Source organism: Apodemus sylvaticus, chromosome 11 (genome assembly GCF_947179515.1).
Source record: "Apodemus sylvaticus chromosome 11, mApoSyl1.1, whole genome shotgun sequence".
Lineage (NCBI taxonomy): Eukaryota > Metazoa > Chordata > Mammalia > Rodentia > Muridae > Apodemus > Apodemus sylvaticus.
The window spans coordinates 66,861,110-66,874,489 of NC_067482.1; the positions used below are offsets into that span (position 1 = coordinate 66,861,110).

The following is a 13,380-nucleotide window of genomic DNA, read 5'->3' on the forward strand; positions in this document are numbered from 1 at the left end:
TGGTGCAGTTTGGCTGAGAGCACTGGCTGAGGGACCTGCCTTCTAACAGGCTCACGAGCTGATTACCACCTTGCCCGACTCCAGTCAGCTCCAACACAGGCCGTGTGAATGTGTGCTCACGGCTGTTAAGTTAGAGTAACAGTGAGCTAGCCCTAGTTACAGTAACAGTGAGCTAGCCCTACTCCAGACACACAAGGAATTTTCTGGGACTGAGTGGCCTCTACTACCATTCTGATAGTAATGGAGAAAGGAGAGGAAACTCCGTAAAGGGCCTTGCAGCTGAACTGAGCTGCGAAGTATATGGTTGAGTCTCAGAAGTAGGGAGAAGCTGAGTGACGCAAACTGAAACACAGACTCCAAAAAGGACCTTGAGAGGCGGAGAGCAGGGTAGGAGGGCAGGACGTGTAGACGGATGCATGACAGATAGGCGTCAGAATGCCTACATAAGGTTCTGCAGACAGCAAGGAGTAAGGGATAACTAGGAAAACCTACACTCCTGACCACAGATAGCTACCTGCCGGAGGCTACAGAAATTCATGGAGGCCACTCAGTCCCAGAAAATTCCTTGTGTGTCTGGAGTAGGGCTAGCTCACTGTTACTCTAACTTAAGTGTCATGTGGGAGTTCAGTGGAAACATGAGATCTTGGGCTTTTCACACCATTTTTGGAGTAATCAACTACTTTTTAAAACACTAAAAAAGAAAACATAAGGGCAAAGCAGAAATGTGTACACAGATCAACATGGGTAAGCTACCCACATATCCACAGCGAGGAGAAGACCTGTCTCCCTCAAGACCATACCTGAAACTTGCTTCTTTGTCACTGCCAAGAATAGCTAGCTGGCCTGCCACCTTGCAGTGGTAAGGACTAGTTGTTATTCCTGGTGGAGTCATCCCAGATGTAGTCTTGGTTCTGGCTTCTCTCCCGGCGTTGTTTATGAGGATATTGCTATGTCTAGCTGTAAATATTCTTTCTTCACTATGTACTATTCAACTACATGTACATATCAGAAATTGCTAATTTAGCCGACCGAATTGGTATGTAAGGATTTCTGGTTGAGTCATTATGCATTGGTCTGTTATGAACATTTTTCTATATGTCTTTCAGTGACTTCACACACAGTTCTGTTCATGTGAGATGCTGATAATTTTCCTTCACCAATACTACCAGTTTTAATAGATATACTGAATATTTAAAAAAAAAATAAGTGCTCTGCATAGTTCATTCGGTGAAATGCCTGCCCTTCAAGCCTGAGGACCTGAGTTTAGATCCTCAGAACTCAGATAAAAAGCAAGGCACATGCTTGTAACCCGAGCACTGGGGATGTGAGAGAAACAGGCAGATTCCTTAACCTCCTCTGCTAAGTCGTGAGCCTCAGGCTCCCTGGGAGATCCCGCCTTAAAGAAGGAAGGGTGAAGCAATCCAGGGAAGACACCAGACATCAGCCTCCAGCTTTCCCATGCACACAGTGTGCTTTCCCATGCACACACACTGACATGCATGTCTCCGTACGCATGAATAAGGATTACTAGGGAACATCTGAGACATATTCAAGAGCAGGGGCAGAATCTAATGAGACCCATCCCTTTCCAGCAACGCCATCCTTTCCCCAATGCCCCACCCTTTATTTTGAAGTAAATTCTAACCATTTTGTCATTTGATCTACAGCTGGTTAAAAGTAGTAATGCAGAATCTATGGACAAGGTGGCTCGACTATATTTACAAAGGTCAGATTAAAGTTCACATCTGAGGCAAAACGATGCATAGGTATTTACAGAGATTCAACCCAAACGTCAGATAATGTTTGGTTGTGTCTTTTTCAGATGTTTCTCCTTTGGTCATCCTGATGGTCCAGATCTTATTAATTCAATCTGCTCTCTAATATGCTTTCAACTTTGAGAACGAATGTGATACTCTGGGATATTTGTGACTTGAAATTTTCACACTTCGGGGCATCTTTCCATATTTATTCTTATTATAATGTTCCTTAAGTTAAAAATAACTTCTTTTAATCAAGGAATTTAAAACATCCATTGGTCAGTTGTTTGATATGTGGCCAAGACTTAAAATTTGCCTTTATTCTGAGTTAACTGAAGTTCTAAAATTAGTGTTTTTGATATAAATCATGCTCACAATGCATCCTTTATAATTTTGGGTTTCTTTGTTTTGATTTCTTTGAAGTATAGCAAAAGTGAAAACACTTCAGTTTGGAGTGCCAGATTTGTAGCTTATTTTTTCCTTAGACATCAGAATTACTGGCCTTTATAATTGATTTAGGTGTGTGTGTTTGTGTGTGGTGTGGAGAATTGGACCTAGGGCCTTCCTTATTCTTGTAAGGCTGGTGCTCTCCCACTGAGAGACAACCATGGCTCTCACTGAGCCATGCCCCCACACGCCACGCCCCCACCACGCCACGCCCCCACCATGCCACATCCATTTCTTTGACTTAGTTTTTCAGCACTCAGTGTCTTTACATTCACGTTTCTTTACTTCATGTGAAATTTAATCATAACGCATTCACAACTGTATTATAAACAAAAAGGCAGAAAATAGCTTGTCAGCAAACTCAGTGTCATAGGTTCAATTACCTACTTGGCCCCAATTCATATGTGGAAGTCCTAACCCCCAGTACCTCAGGAGATAACCTCATTTGCAAACTAGAGTCATTGAGGATTAATTTATAGTTAAGATGAGGCCATATCAGAGCAGGCTGGTGCCGAGGAGGATTTCTGTGTGTGAGTTGAGTGTGTGTATGTGTGTGAAGGATATATATATATATATATATATATATATATATATGATACCTTTCTCTGTCTTTCTCTACCTCCTCCCACTGAACACAGAGCTTGCTATTTAGCCTAGACTGCTTGGCCAGTGAGCCCACAGGATCCTCCTGTCTCTGCCTCACTGGTGCTAAAGTAGAAGACGAGTGCAGTGCCCAGCTCTGACTTGGATGCTGGGCATCTCAGGTCTTCTTCCTTGCGCGGAGCCATCTCCTTAGTACGTGGCATCTAAAACTAGAGTAAATCTAGAGAAAATCTAGAGATGCACGGACAGGGAAAATGCTATACTTAGGTTGCTGTGTCTTCCCTGTTAAACAGGCACAGACCCAGCATTTACAGCTGGTCTTAGCTAGCTCCTGGGGTGTAACTATCCTGGCAGGAATGAAGATACTAGACAAACTTGTGCCCTTCTCTTTGGCCATCAAACCATTGAAACAAAGAAGCTGGAATCTCCCCAGGAATCTCAAGCTGGGAGAAGGAAAAGGCTGAGGCTCAGGGTCTTCCAAGGAGGAACTTGTCTCCTAGGAAGAGATGCACACAGGCTGATAGCTTGTCAGATACTTTACAGTAGAGACTGGACCAGATAGATGGGTCAGTGGCTAGCAGAACCACACCTTGGCCAGGATTGAGCAGTTATGTCCTCCTTAATGTTTAAAACCATTTCCCATGTCAGGACCAAAACCGTACTTTGGGGGGGGGGGTCACTGGGTCTTTGTTCCCCTTCTTTTGCAGTGTCATTAGACTGAATAAATCTCCTTTCTTTGCCTTTGTGCTATTACTTGCCTGTTGGAGTGCGGAGGATGGGTGGCCAAGGCTAGCTTGACCTGAGTAACCCCAGTGACAGAGATAACTTTAAACTGAAAAATTAATATTTTTTATTCAGTCTTTTAAAAATTTTTAATGTTATGAGATAGTGTCTTCCAGGCTGGTCTTGAATTCACTTCTGTCTTAGTTAAGTTTCTACGGCTGTAATAAAATACCAAGGTCACGACGACTTACAGAAAAAAGTACATAATTGAGCTTATAGTTTCAGAGGGTTAGAGTCCATGACGGTGATCATGGCAGCAGGAATAGCTGAGAGCTCACATGTGATCACAAGCAGGAGGCAAAGGAAAAAACGCTAGGTATGGCACAAATCTTTTGAAATGGAAGAGTCCATCCCCAGTGACACACCTTCTCCAGCAAGGCAACACCTCCTTGTCCTTCCCAAACAGTCCCACCCACTGGTGGAACTTTTGAATTGTATCTCTTTAAACTTGATTCTTACTTCCTTTATTTTTTTTTAAAGATTTATTTATTTAATGTATATAAGTACCCTGTAGCTGATTTCAGACACACCAGAAGAGGGCATCAGATCCCATTATAGATGGTTGCAAGCCACCATGTGGTTGCTGGGAATTGAACTCAAGACCTCTGGAAGAGCAGTCAATGCTCTTAACCAGTGAGCCAGCTCTCCAGCCCTATTCTTATTTCTTAATAAATACAGTTAAATTGGTTTTGTTTTCCTGAGAACATTTGGACTTCATCCTATAGATTGAAATGTAGTGTGGTATTATTTTTTCTAGTAGTTTATAGTTTCGGTTTTGATCATCCCCTTTGCCTAGTATGGCTAGGCAAATTTGAGGAACGTTTACCTTATTAAAAACTTGTGATAGAGTTGGTATGGTCTATTCATCTGAAAATGTCGATATCTTCAACAGCATGTCATGAGCCATTTGTCTTGAGCCATCAGTGATGTGTGGACTCAAATGCCCCTCTGCATTGTCTCTCTCTGCTGTTCTTTGGAATTCTCTGTGATGCTTGTCCTTTTAGGATGTTGCTGAGGCACTTACTGTGTGTGCTTCAGAAGAAAACAAGCCAAAAAACCAAACCTTATCTTTAGTTTTTCTTATCCAATTACCCTGAGTAGTTCCAGGTGTCTGGTGCTGGGAAACTGGAGGGCAATGCCTGTCTCCTTTAACCACCAGGGTAAGGCTTTCTGCTGGGGGCCTTCCTCGTGTATTTCTTTTCCAGTTGGTTTACATGGGTGGGCGCTTTGGGGTGGGGTAGTGTCTGCCTGCATGGGTAGGTGACACTGGGATCTCAAAGATGATGTGAAAGTCTATTCCTATTTGATCTTTCTCTATCAGGAATCTATCTGTAAATTCCTGTTCATGGCTTGATAGTTTCTCAATTGGATGTTTACTTATTAAATATGACAGGTATATTAATTGAGTCAAAGGCTCTCTTTGTTTGGTCTGGGTGTGGGGGGAAGAGGAGGTTGTGTATGCTTTAATATCCTCTTAAGAATTGGCTGACCCAGAAGCTCAGCCTAATGAGATTTGGACCTGAGCATCTGGAGGGTAATTGAGTGAGGCATGTTGAGGGTGATGTTCCGGGCTTACTGACACTGTCTTGCGTTTCTTTAAAGAGATACTCCAAATGCAACTTGTGCGTGGAAATAAAGCTGAGCAGAAGTGGCTATGTGCTTCTGACATTCAAGCCAAGCTCCTCTGACTTTGGAAATAGGAGATTCCTGAGTCCACAATAGAGCAGCAGGGCCGCTCCTTCTTGTTGCAGTCTCACTCCTCACATGGAAACTGAAACAGTATAAGAAGCATGTGTCAGATTTGTCCTCTTCTGGCAGAACTGTCTTCCTAAGCTGAGGCTGTCCCTCGCCTGGATCACGGCCCAGGTGGGCCTTCAAGACAAGACCTGTAGCAAAGACAAAGACGGTGATGGTCATACCATCTGGCATCTCGCTGTTCCTGAAACTTGATGAGCCTCTGGTGTGCCTGTATTTCCTTTTGAGCCATTCTGATGAAGGGTTTATTTCTCAGTTCCCTCCAATCTTTGTTTGGCTTTCATCTCTTCAAACTGTCACCCCACTCTCCATTTTTTTCTTCACCTCAGTATTACAGGGGTATCCCCTTCACTTGGGCTTTATCTTCTGTGGTTTCAATAACCCATGATCTAAAAGATTTAATTGAGAGTTTCAGATATAAACAATTCATAAACTTTCAGGTTGTGCGCTGTTCAGAGCGGCGTGATAAGATCCGTGTCTTCCTGATCCATTCTGTCCAGGTCTTGAACCATCTCCTTATGCAGAGTATCCATGCTCTATATGCTACCTGCCTGTCAGTCATCTCTGCTGTCACATTTATTGGTGTAGTGGTGGACAATGCTTATTGCAAGTAGCCCTTGTTTTCCTACATAATTCCTGAAACACAAGAGTAGGAATGCTGGTGGTTTTATTTCAGCAAAGTGTAATAGTTCTAATTTTATTTATTTTTAGTTTTTGTTCATTTCTCACTATGCCTAATTTATAATTAGACTGCATGTAGTAAAAAACAAAACAAAACAAAATAGTATATTTATGGTTTCGTATTCTATGTAGTATTAGGCATCCATTGGCCATCTTGAAACATATCCCTTCCCCTCCTTAAAAGGTTAATGCATGTACAGTATTTGTCCATTACATGTCTCAGAATCAAAGCATCTTACTGGAAGAGCTCAGTTGACTCTGTTCATTTACCTTCATAGTTCTTTATCCCCAGAGCCTGGAATGGTATTTATTGAAAGCTGGAACTTATTGAGAACGCAGTAACTATATTACTGGATGCTCAGTAAACATTTGCTGGCTATGTGAGCCCTATCCCCGACCCCGTGTTGGCTTCTGCTCACTTTTGAGTGCCTCCAGCCATCCTGTCCTGGCTGTCCTGGCTTTCTTGGCTGCAGTTATTCCTGCCCTTTAGTTTCCAGAAACTGTGCAGGCTTCCTCCTGACATCGGAGGTCTTGGCACGAGCCCAGCCTTCTGTCCAAATGCATTCCCTTAGTGGTGAGTAGTTTTTGCAGAGCTGGGGTAGCAGGTAAAGTGGGTCCAGGTGGCGGAGCTGTAATTTGTTCTGAGAGTGTCCAGCGGCTAGATGTGATGAGGAGAAACATAGTACTCCCAAACCCTGAAGTAGGTTCTCCAGCAGCAACAGTGTCTCTCCTCTTGCATTCTTCCGAATCTCGGAGGACAAGCCTGGGATCACGTGAAAACTGACACACATGCACACATTTCATTGCAGTTTTACATTAGGGTTATACATGTGAAAACTGACACACATGTACACATTTCATTGTAGTTTTACATTAGTGTTATACGTGCAATTAGCATTTCTTTGCTCTTCAGATATTTGCCCCCAGTAGGGTTTGTTAGTCACGAGATGTCATTTTTTCAAGGAACTCACTCTGTAGACCAGGCTGGCCTCGAACTCAGAAATCCGCCTGCCTCTGCCTCCCAAGTGTTGGGATTAAAGGCGTGGGCCACCACCGCCTGGCCAGATGTCATTCATCAGAAGGTCTGTAATGCTTCATGCTGCCCCCGAACATGGTAAGGTGAACTATAAACTGCATGCACTGATCATTAAGACATGATCTCTGATAACTGTTGAGGGACAGGCATCTCTTAGTTCTTAGTTTCTCTTTTTGAAGGGTTTGCCCGTGAAAGGGTTATATTTTGGTTTGGTTTGGTTTGGTTTATCCATGATTCTGCAACAGCAGGACTTTCTGTGGCTCACCTGGTCACTGGGAACTGGCACTAATTAAGCTACTTGGTGTGAGGGAAATTGTTGTTTAGGGGAGATTATAAACATAAGGTTGCTTTCTTTTACAGAGAGCACTAAGGCTCTGGGACAGGAAGCTTACTTAGGACCACACTGTCAATGTAAGCTAACAGGGCAAGCTAGCAGGGGAGTGGACCAGGGGTGAGAGGGGATGAGGTGTGTGTGTGTGTGTGTGTGTGTGTGTGTGGGTGTGTGTGGGTGGGTGTGTGGGGGAATGTTAGTCTCTGGAGGAGTAAGCACACAGAGCAGATGTGTGTAATGGCACACATCTTCTATGTCATTACAAAATGAATTCCTGGCACTTGGAATACAGTGGAATTGTGAACTGCAGAAGCTCAGTGCTGATTTTTTTTCTTGCAGTGTTACTAATCTCAAGCACAGCAGACCTATCTATATTAGACTTTCTATTTTATAGAAAGTTTATGTTCCTATAAGATATATAGGAACAAGAAAGAAGAGGTGTCTGTTCGCCTGTAGATAGCTGTACATTTGGGCTGTTGTTTCTCAAACTACTGTGTTGTTGGTTAAAAAGAATTCAAATCATACCATATTCCCAGATAGAATGTAAATCAAGATGTGATATAGAAAAAAAATGCAGATATCTAAATCCATCAGGTTTTAAGACAATTACCCATAGGCCTCCCTGTATGTATCTAGAACTGTCTTTACTTTATGCTTATGCATGTATGTGCAAGTATGGTGTACACTGTTCCTGTTCCCATGGGTGCCTCCACTTACTGTCATGGAGGCACTGGATCCTCTGGGAGTCATTTATTTATTTATTTATTTATAATTTAATTGTTTTACTTACTCACTTTACATCCTGCTCACTGCCTCCCTCATGGTCATTCCCTCCCACAATCCTTCCCCAATGTTTATCATCATCACCATCATCATCACCATCACTGTCACCATCACCGTCATCATTATTATTCATGAAACTTAAAAAAAAAAAGTTAAAGCCAGCCCGAAAGCATTCACTTAGAGGTGTAAGGAATTCATGTTTTAGCTGATGTTGAGTGCTTTGGGTCTTCATGTTCACTGATGATTTGCAGTTGTGTTTTAAGTATATAAGAGGCTTTTGATTATCTGTCCCATCCCCCTTTGTGGCTTCATAAGGAAGCCAAAGCGAAAGAAACAAAATGAGAGAAAACTTAATTTTTCAGTTTATATTTCTCATGCTTATGTTTCTAGATTGTTGTTGTTGTCAAGGAGACCAATCCCACTTAGACTAAAGCTAGTTTCCTGGATCTCATTTCCATGTCTTGTCTAGGGCATGCAAGTTGCACGGCATGGTTGTCACAGATGTGTAGCTCTGGGTGGGGCTCTGGGATTTACATGGGAGAGAGAGCATTTTCCTCCTTAAGGAACGAACAATTTGATTGATGGTGGGAGTGAGATGTGTCGATGCTGAATGAGTAGTCAGTGTAAGACAGGACTGTAAAATGGCACGATGGGTAATGAGTTACAAGCACTCGACATTGGAGAAGTCAGCTGAGCACCTCCAAGGCGCCTCACAACTGTCTATTGCCCCGGTTCCAGGGATCAATGCCTCCATGTCGGCAAGTGGACGCTCCTCTGCCTTCCCTGGCTCTTCAGAGCATGCGCGCCCTGCAGCAGGGCAACCTCACTGTGTAGCCTCTTCTCCCTAGGCCCACACCCCGACTCAGTATCCCAGATCCCTTGTCACTAGGAAGCAGCTTGTGAGTGTAGGATGTGAAAAGATGTATGTCTATGTGAGTCAACTCCAGGCCTGGCCTCCATAGCCTCCCATGGCGGTTGTCCTCATCTCTGTCAAGTATGGTAGATCCACAGAAATGTCTGAACCAGGACCATGGGGAGACAAACCAGAATCCCCGGACCACTTTTCCTATGTGTTGGACCTCAGCCTATCTACAGAAGGAAATGATTTTTTACCGAGCCACGCATAATGGCTCATGCCTGTAATCAGCACTTGAGGGTGAGACCAGATAACAGGTACTATTCAGAGCTAAGTAGGGAGTTGTATGGCTGCCCGGGCCGAAGTGTGAGACCGTGTCTTTAAAAGGAGAAGAGAGGTGATGACGGGAAGGCTCAGGAGACAGCTGTGCTTGCCAGTACCTTCAGACATGAGTTTGATCTCTGGGACCCACATGGTAGAGGGAGGGGAAACCAAATCCCATGAGTTACTCTATGACCTCCACAAGCATCATATGGTATACAGCCATGCTCTCTCTCTGTCTCTCTCCCTAAGCACATGTAATTTTAAGAACAACACCCCTAAAATCACTAAACTTGGGGATAGTGGTAAATGGAATTATTGAGCCTTTTATTAAAACAAGCTAAACCCTGATAAGCCTACCTTCCAGTGTGCCTGTAGCCACAGTTTGAATATGATTTGGCCCCTTCCAAATCTGTGGTGAAGCTGACCGAGTTATGCAATAGTAGGATGAAGTGACCGGGACTCAGCTAGCTCTCAAGCACACGACCGGCGCCCACCTTGGGCCATCTTGCTTGCCCAACTCCACGCTCTGGCCAACCTGAAGGCCAGCACCAGCGGGGTTCCTTAACCTTGGCTCAGAAGCAGGAATTGAAATAAACTTATTTCCTTAATAAGTTATCCAGATGGTGATGTTGTGTTGTTAGCTCTAAGACACCTCCTCTAGCTGTAACTTTTCTGACTAAGTTTTAAAAAAAATGAGAAAGTCCTCATTTCCCCAGAAGATGATTATATATACAGATGTGCTGCATGCAGACTCTGCTGCCAACAGAGCGGCACACGTGTACAAAATAAGACTTCAAAAGTCTTGAAGAGACTTCATGTAGGATGTTAACTCATGGAATCATAAAATAGAATGCATAAAAGAATCCGTTGAAAGCCATACAAATGAAAGTGTAGTTACAAGATATTCCTTATAACCTGATTTTCATCCTTAGATCTTCAAAACCCCAAGAGGTCTCACCCCACAGTCTCTAACATGCATAAGCCTTCTAAAGCTTTACAACCAACCAGATTTTCTTTCTTCTTTTCTTAACAGATCTAGCCTCAAGTTTATTTGTAAAAACAGCATAGGACATGGTCATCTTCAAATAGTGTGAGGTTAGGTGTGTCCCTGCAGTCCCATCTGTCTTCACACTGGCAGGAGCCTTTTCTATGGGGCCTTCACAGGGGCCTGGGCACCTTTGGGAGCCTGAGCTGGAGCTGAAGCCTGGGTCTTAGCTGGAGCTGCGGCCTCTGCCTTGGTTTGAACCTTGGGCTTTGGCTGGCAGAGCCTACGCCCCTTGGCCCTGTAGCTTTGAATCTGCTTCCCATGCTTGGGGTGAGTGATGAAAGCCAGGCTGCTGAGTTTGGGGCTGGGACCTTTTGGCATCTTGGGCTTGATAGCCTGAGGCTTCACAAGGGCCTTGATGGCCTCTGCGCGCGCACTCACTGCCTTTGCATTGTTTGCCTGCATCATCTTCTTCTTATTGTGCTTCTTGGCAAAGCACATGTTCCTCAGGAACTTGGGGTCAACCACCTTAAGAGATTCGTATCTTTGTGACCGAGGTTTCTTGATGCCATTTCTGTGCCATTTGCGGGACTGGTTGTGTGTGGTGTGGTTCTTGGACTTCGCCATGTCTGCAGGGTAACCCGCAGCTCCTGCAGTGCCTGGGACCGGAAGAGAAAGACCAGATTTTCTTAATCTACAAAATGCATGCTCATAACCAGTGTAAACTCCCAATTCATGTACATGCGTACTGCTAAAATATTTAACCCTTTAAATGGCAGCTGAGGCTAATGGAATTCTGGTTACATCCTTAAGAGTTACATGCACAAAGTGTGCCATAGAATATTTTGAACACCAGCTTCCAAACCCACATGGCTCTCTCTGAAGGAGAATGCAGGTTGAAATTAAGACACTGAGTCTGTTGGTGTGAAAACAACCCCCCTCCCTGGGTGGGTAAAGCACTTCAGATCTCCATAGTCCACATTACAAGCCAGACACAGTAGTGTATCAGTAATCTCAGTATTCCTATAGTGAGACGGGAAACAGGGAAGAGGAGAATCTCCAGAAACTCATAAATCAGGGAGGCCCATGTTTACCAGTGTGAACAGCAGAAGCCAACCCCTGGGGCTGTCCTGTTACCTCTGTACAAGTCCCATATCACTTGAGCATGTATGCTCAGACATGGACACACATACACACACACACACACACACACACGACGACATCTTTGGCAAAGGTAGTTTAGTGAACAGGCTTTGGGTGTTCATAGAAAGCATGTCTAGGGTTCTGAGTTTGATCCCTAGGACCTATAAGACTATGTATAAAAATAAAGGCAGACTTACGGCCACCCACCCCACCTCAAGCCATACAGACAAGCGGGCCAAGCATTACCTTGCAGGTTCACAGGGCTGCTGTGCCTACACAGTGTGGGAGCTTCAGGAGCATTCCCCAGTCATGCTTGAGAGTCAAGGGCCAGGTTCATTTGACTCGGACTTGAGAGGATCGGGTTTTTATAGAACTCTTCTACCTTGATTTCCAAACACTGTGAAGAATTGCTTGTACCTATCTAGTTTTGTCTGTGTGTGTGTGTGTGTGTGTGTGTGTGTGTGTGAATGTACATAAACTGTGTGAAAGCAGCACCCATATTAGCCAATAAAGGGCATCAACTCCCCTGGAACCGCAGTTAGAGATGGTTGTAAGCTGCCGTTTGAGCGCTGAGAAGCACAAGGGAGAGGGCCCTCCGGAAGGTGCTTTTAACAGCTGATCCCTCGGCCGTGCGATTCCTCCATGCCAAGCCAGGTCTCAGGCAGTGGAGGGTGGGAGTCGACGCTCAACTCCAAGTGAGTTGAATTTGATGATGGTGTTGCTCTCCAAGGGGCCCTGACTTCCAAGGCTTGAAATCTGAGAAGATTTCAATTGGAAATGTCAGCGCTAAGGAAATGTGTTGCTGGTAATGTCAACTGTTATTGTGAGAAGTAGGGGAATGGAAGCGTCGTCTTCCAGCAGTCCGATAGGTTAAATACTCCTTCCACCATTTACCGTGATGTTATGTGTCTGTTACTGAACTCCTGGTTCCTATGGCCGGTATGGCTACAGTGAACCAGTCGAAATCCCTGCTGCAGCCCTGCTAGAATTTGCAGTTTTGCGTAACAGAAAAGAGACCAATCAAATCCCAACATTAACCTACTTAAACCTCTGGTTTGCTCTTTAATAAAGAGATCGATGGATGCTTCAGGTGGTTAGAAGCTAAGTCATGTTTATCAGACTTATCAAGTGTTTGCCCCCACTTCTAAGTTCATGTTGAATTGGCCAGGGTGTGCCTCCTTCCTTTTCTTTAAAATACAGTGGAGTGTAGCAATGCATGCCTGTAGTCCTGACTCTCAGGAGGCTGAGGAAGGAGTAGTCCCCTCAGCTCAGGAGTTTAAAGCAGTTTGAACAATGGGGGCGGAGCCAGAGAATGAGGGTACATCCACAACAACGTCCGATTATTTTTCACCTCTTGTCATATTGAATGCTGCTCCTTTAATTTAATTCTCCATATTTAGTTTCTCCTTGTGACTATATTTAATTCTTCTTTCACTGGCTGGAGTGTCTCTCCATGCACACTGGCTTTTTACTACATTAGCCACAATGTCCACGCGCTCTTCGGATGAATACCTCAGGGTGACTTGTGCTGCAATAGCACGCCATGATCAAAAGCAAGTTGAAGAGAAAAGGGTTTATTTGGCTTACACATCCTGACCATAGTGCCTAGAGGGAAGCCAACGCAGGGCAAAACAGGGCAAGAGCCTGGAGGCAGGAGCTGGTACAGAAGCCACTGAGGAGTGCTGCTTACTGGCTTGCTCCCCATGGCTTGCTGAGCCAGCTTTTTTACAGAACCCAGAACCACCAGCTCCGAGGTGGTACCTAGCCCCACAAGAGCCTAGATTCTCCTCATCAATCACTAATTAAGAAAATGCCCTACAGGCTTGCTGGTGTACAGCCAGATCTTACGGAGGCATTTTGTCAGCTGAGGTTCCCCTCAGTCTCAGATGACTCCAG

General features: G+C 44.4%; 2 protein-coding genes across 7 annotated transcripts in view; one reads left to right on the plus strand and one right to left on the minus strand.

The window, feature by feature from the left end:
• Prom1 (prominin 1) overlaps positions 1–13,380 on the plus strand; it is a 100,584-nt gene that overhangs the window by 17,133 nt on the left and 70,071 nt on the right. The window lies entirely within an intron of this gene.
• LOC127696410 (60S ribosomal protein L29-like) lies at positions 10,504–10,968 on the minus strand. The gene has a single exon (XM_052199148.1). The coding sequence runs from the start codon at positions 10,966–10,968 to the stop codon at positions 10,504–10,506; it is 465 nt and encodes a 154-aa protein (XP_052055108.1).

Excerpts from the sequence above, each read along its gene's own strand:
- LOC127696410 (XM_052199148.1), bottom strand. The coding sequence starts at position 10,968 with ATGGCGAAGTCCAAGAACCACACCACACACAACCAGTCCCGCAAATGG.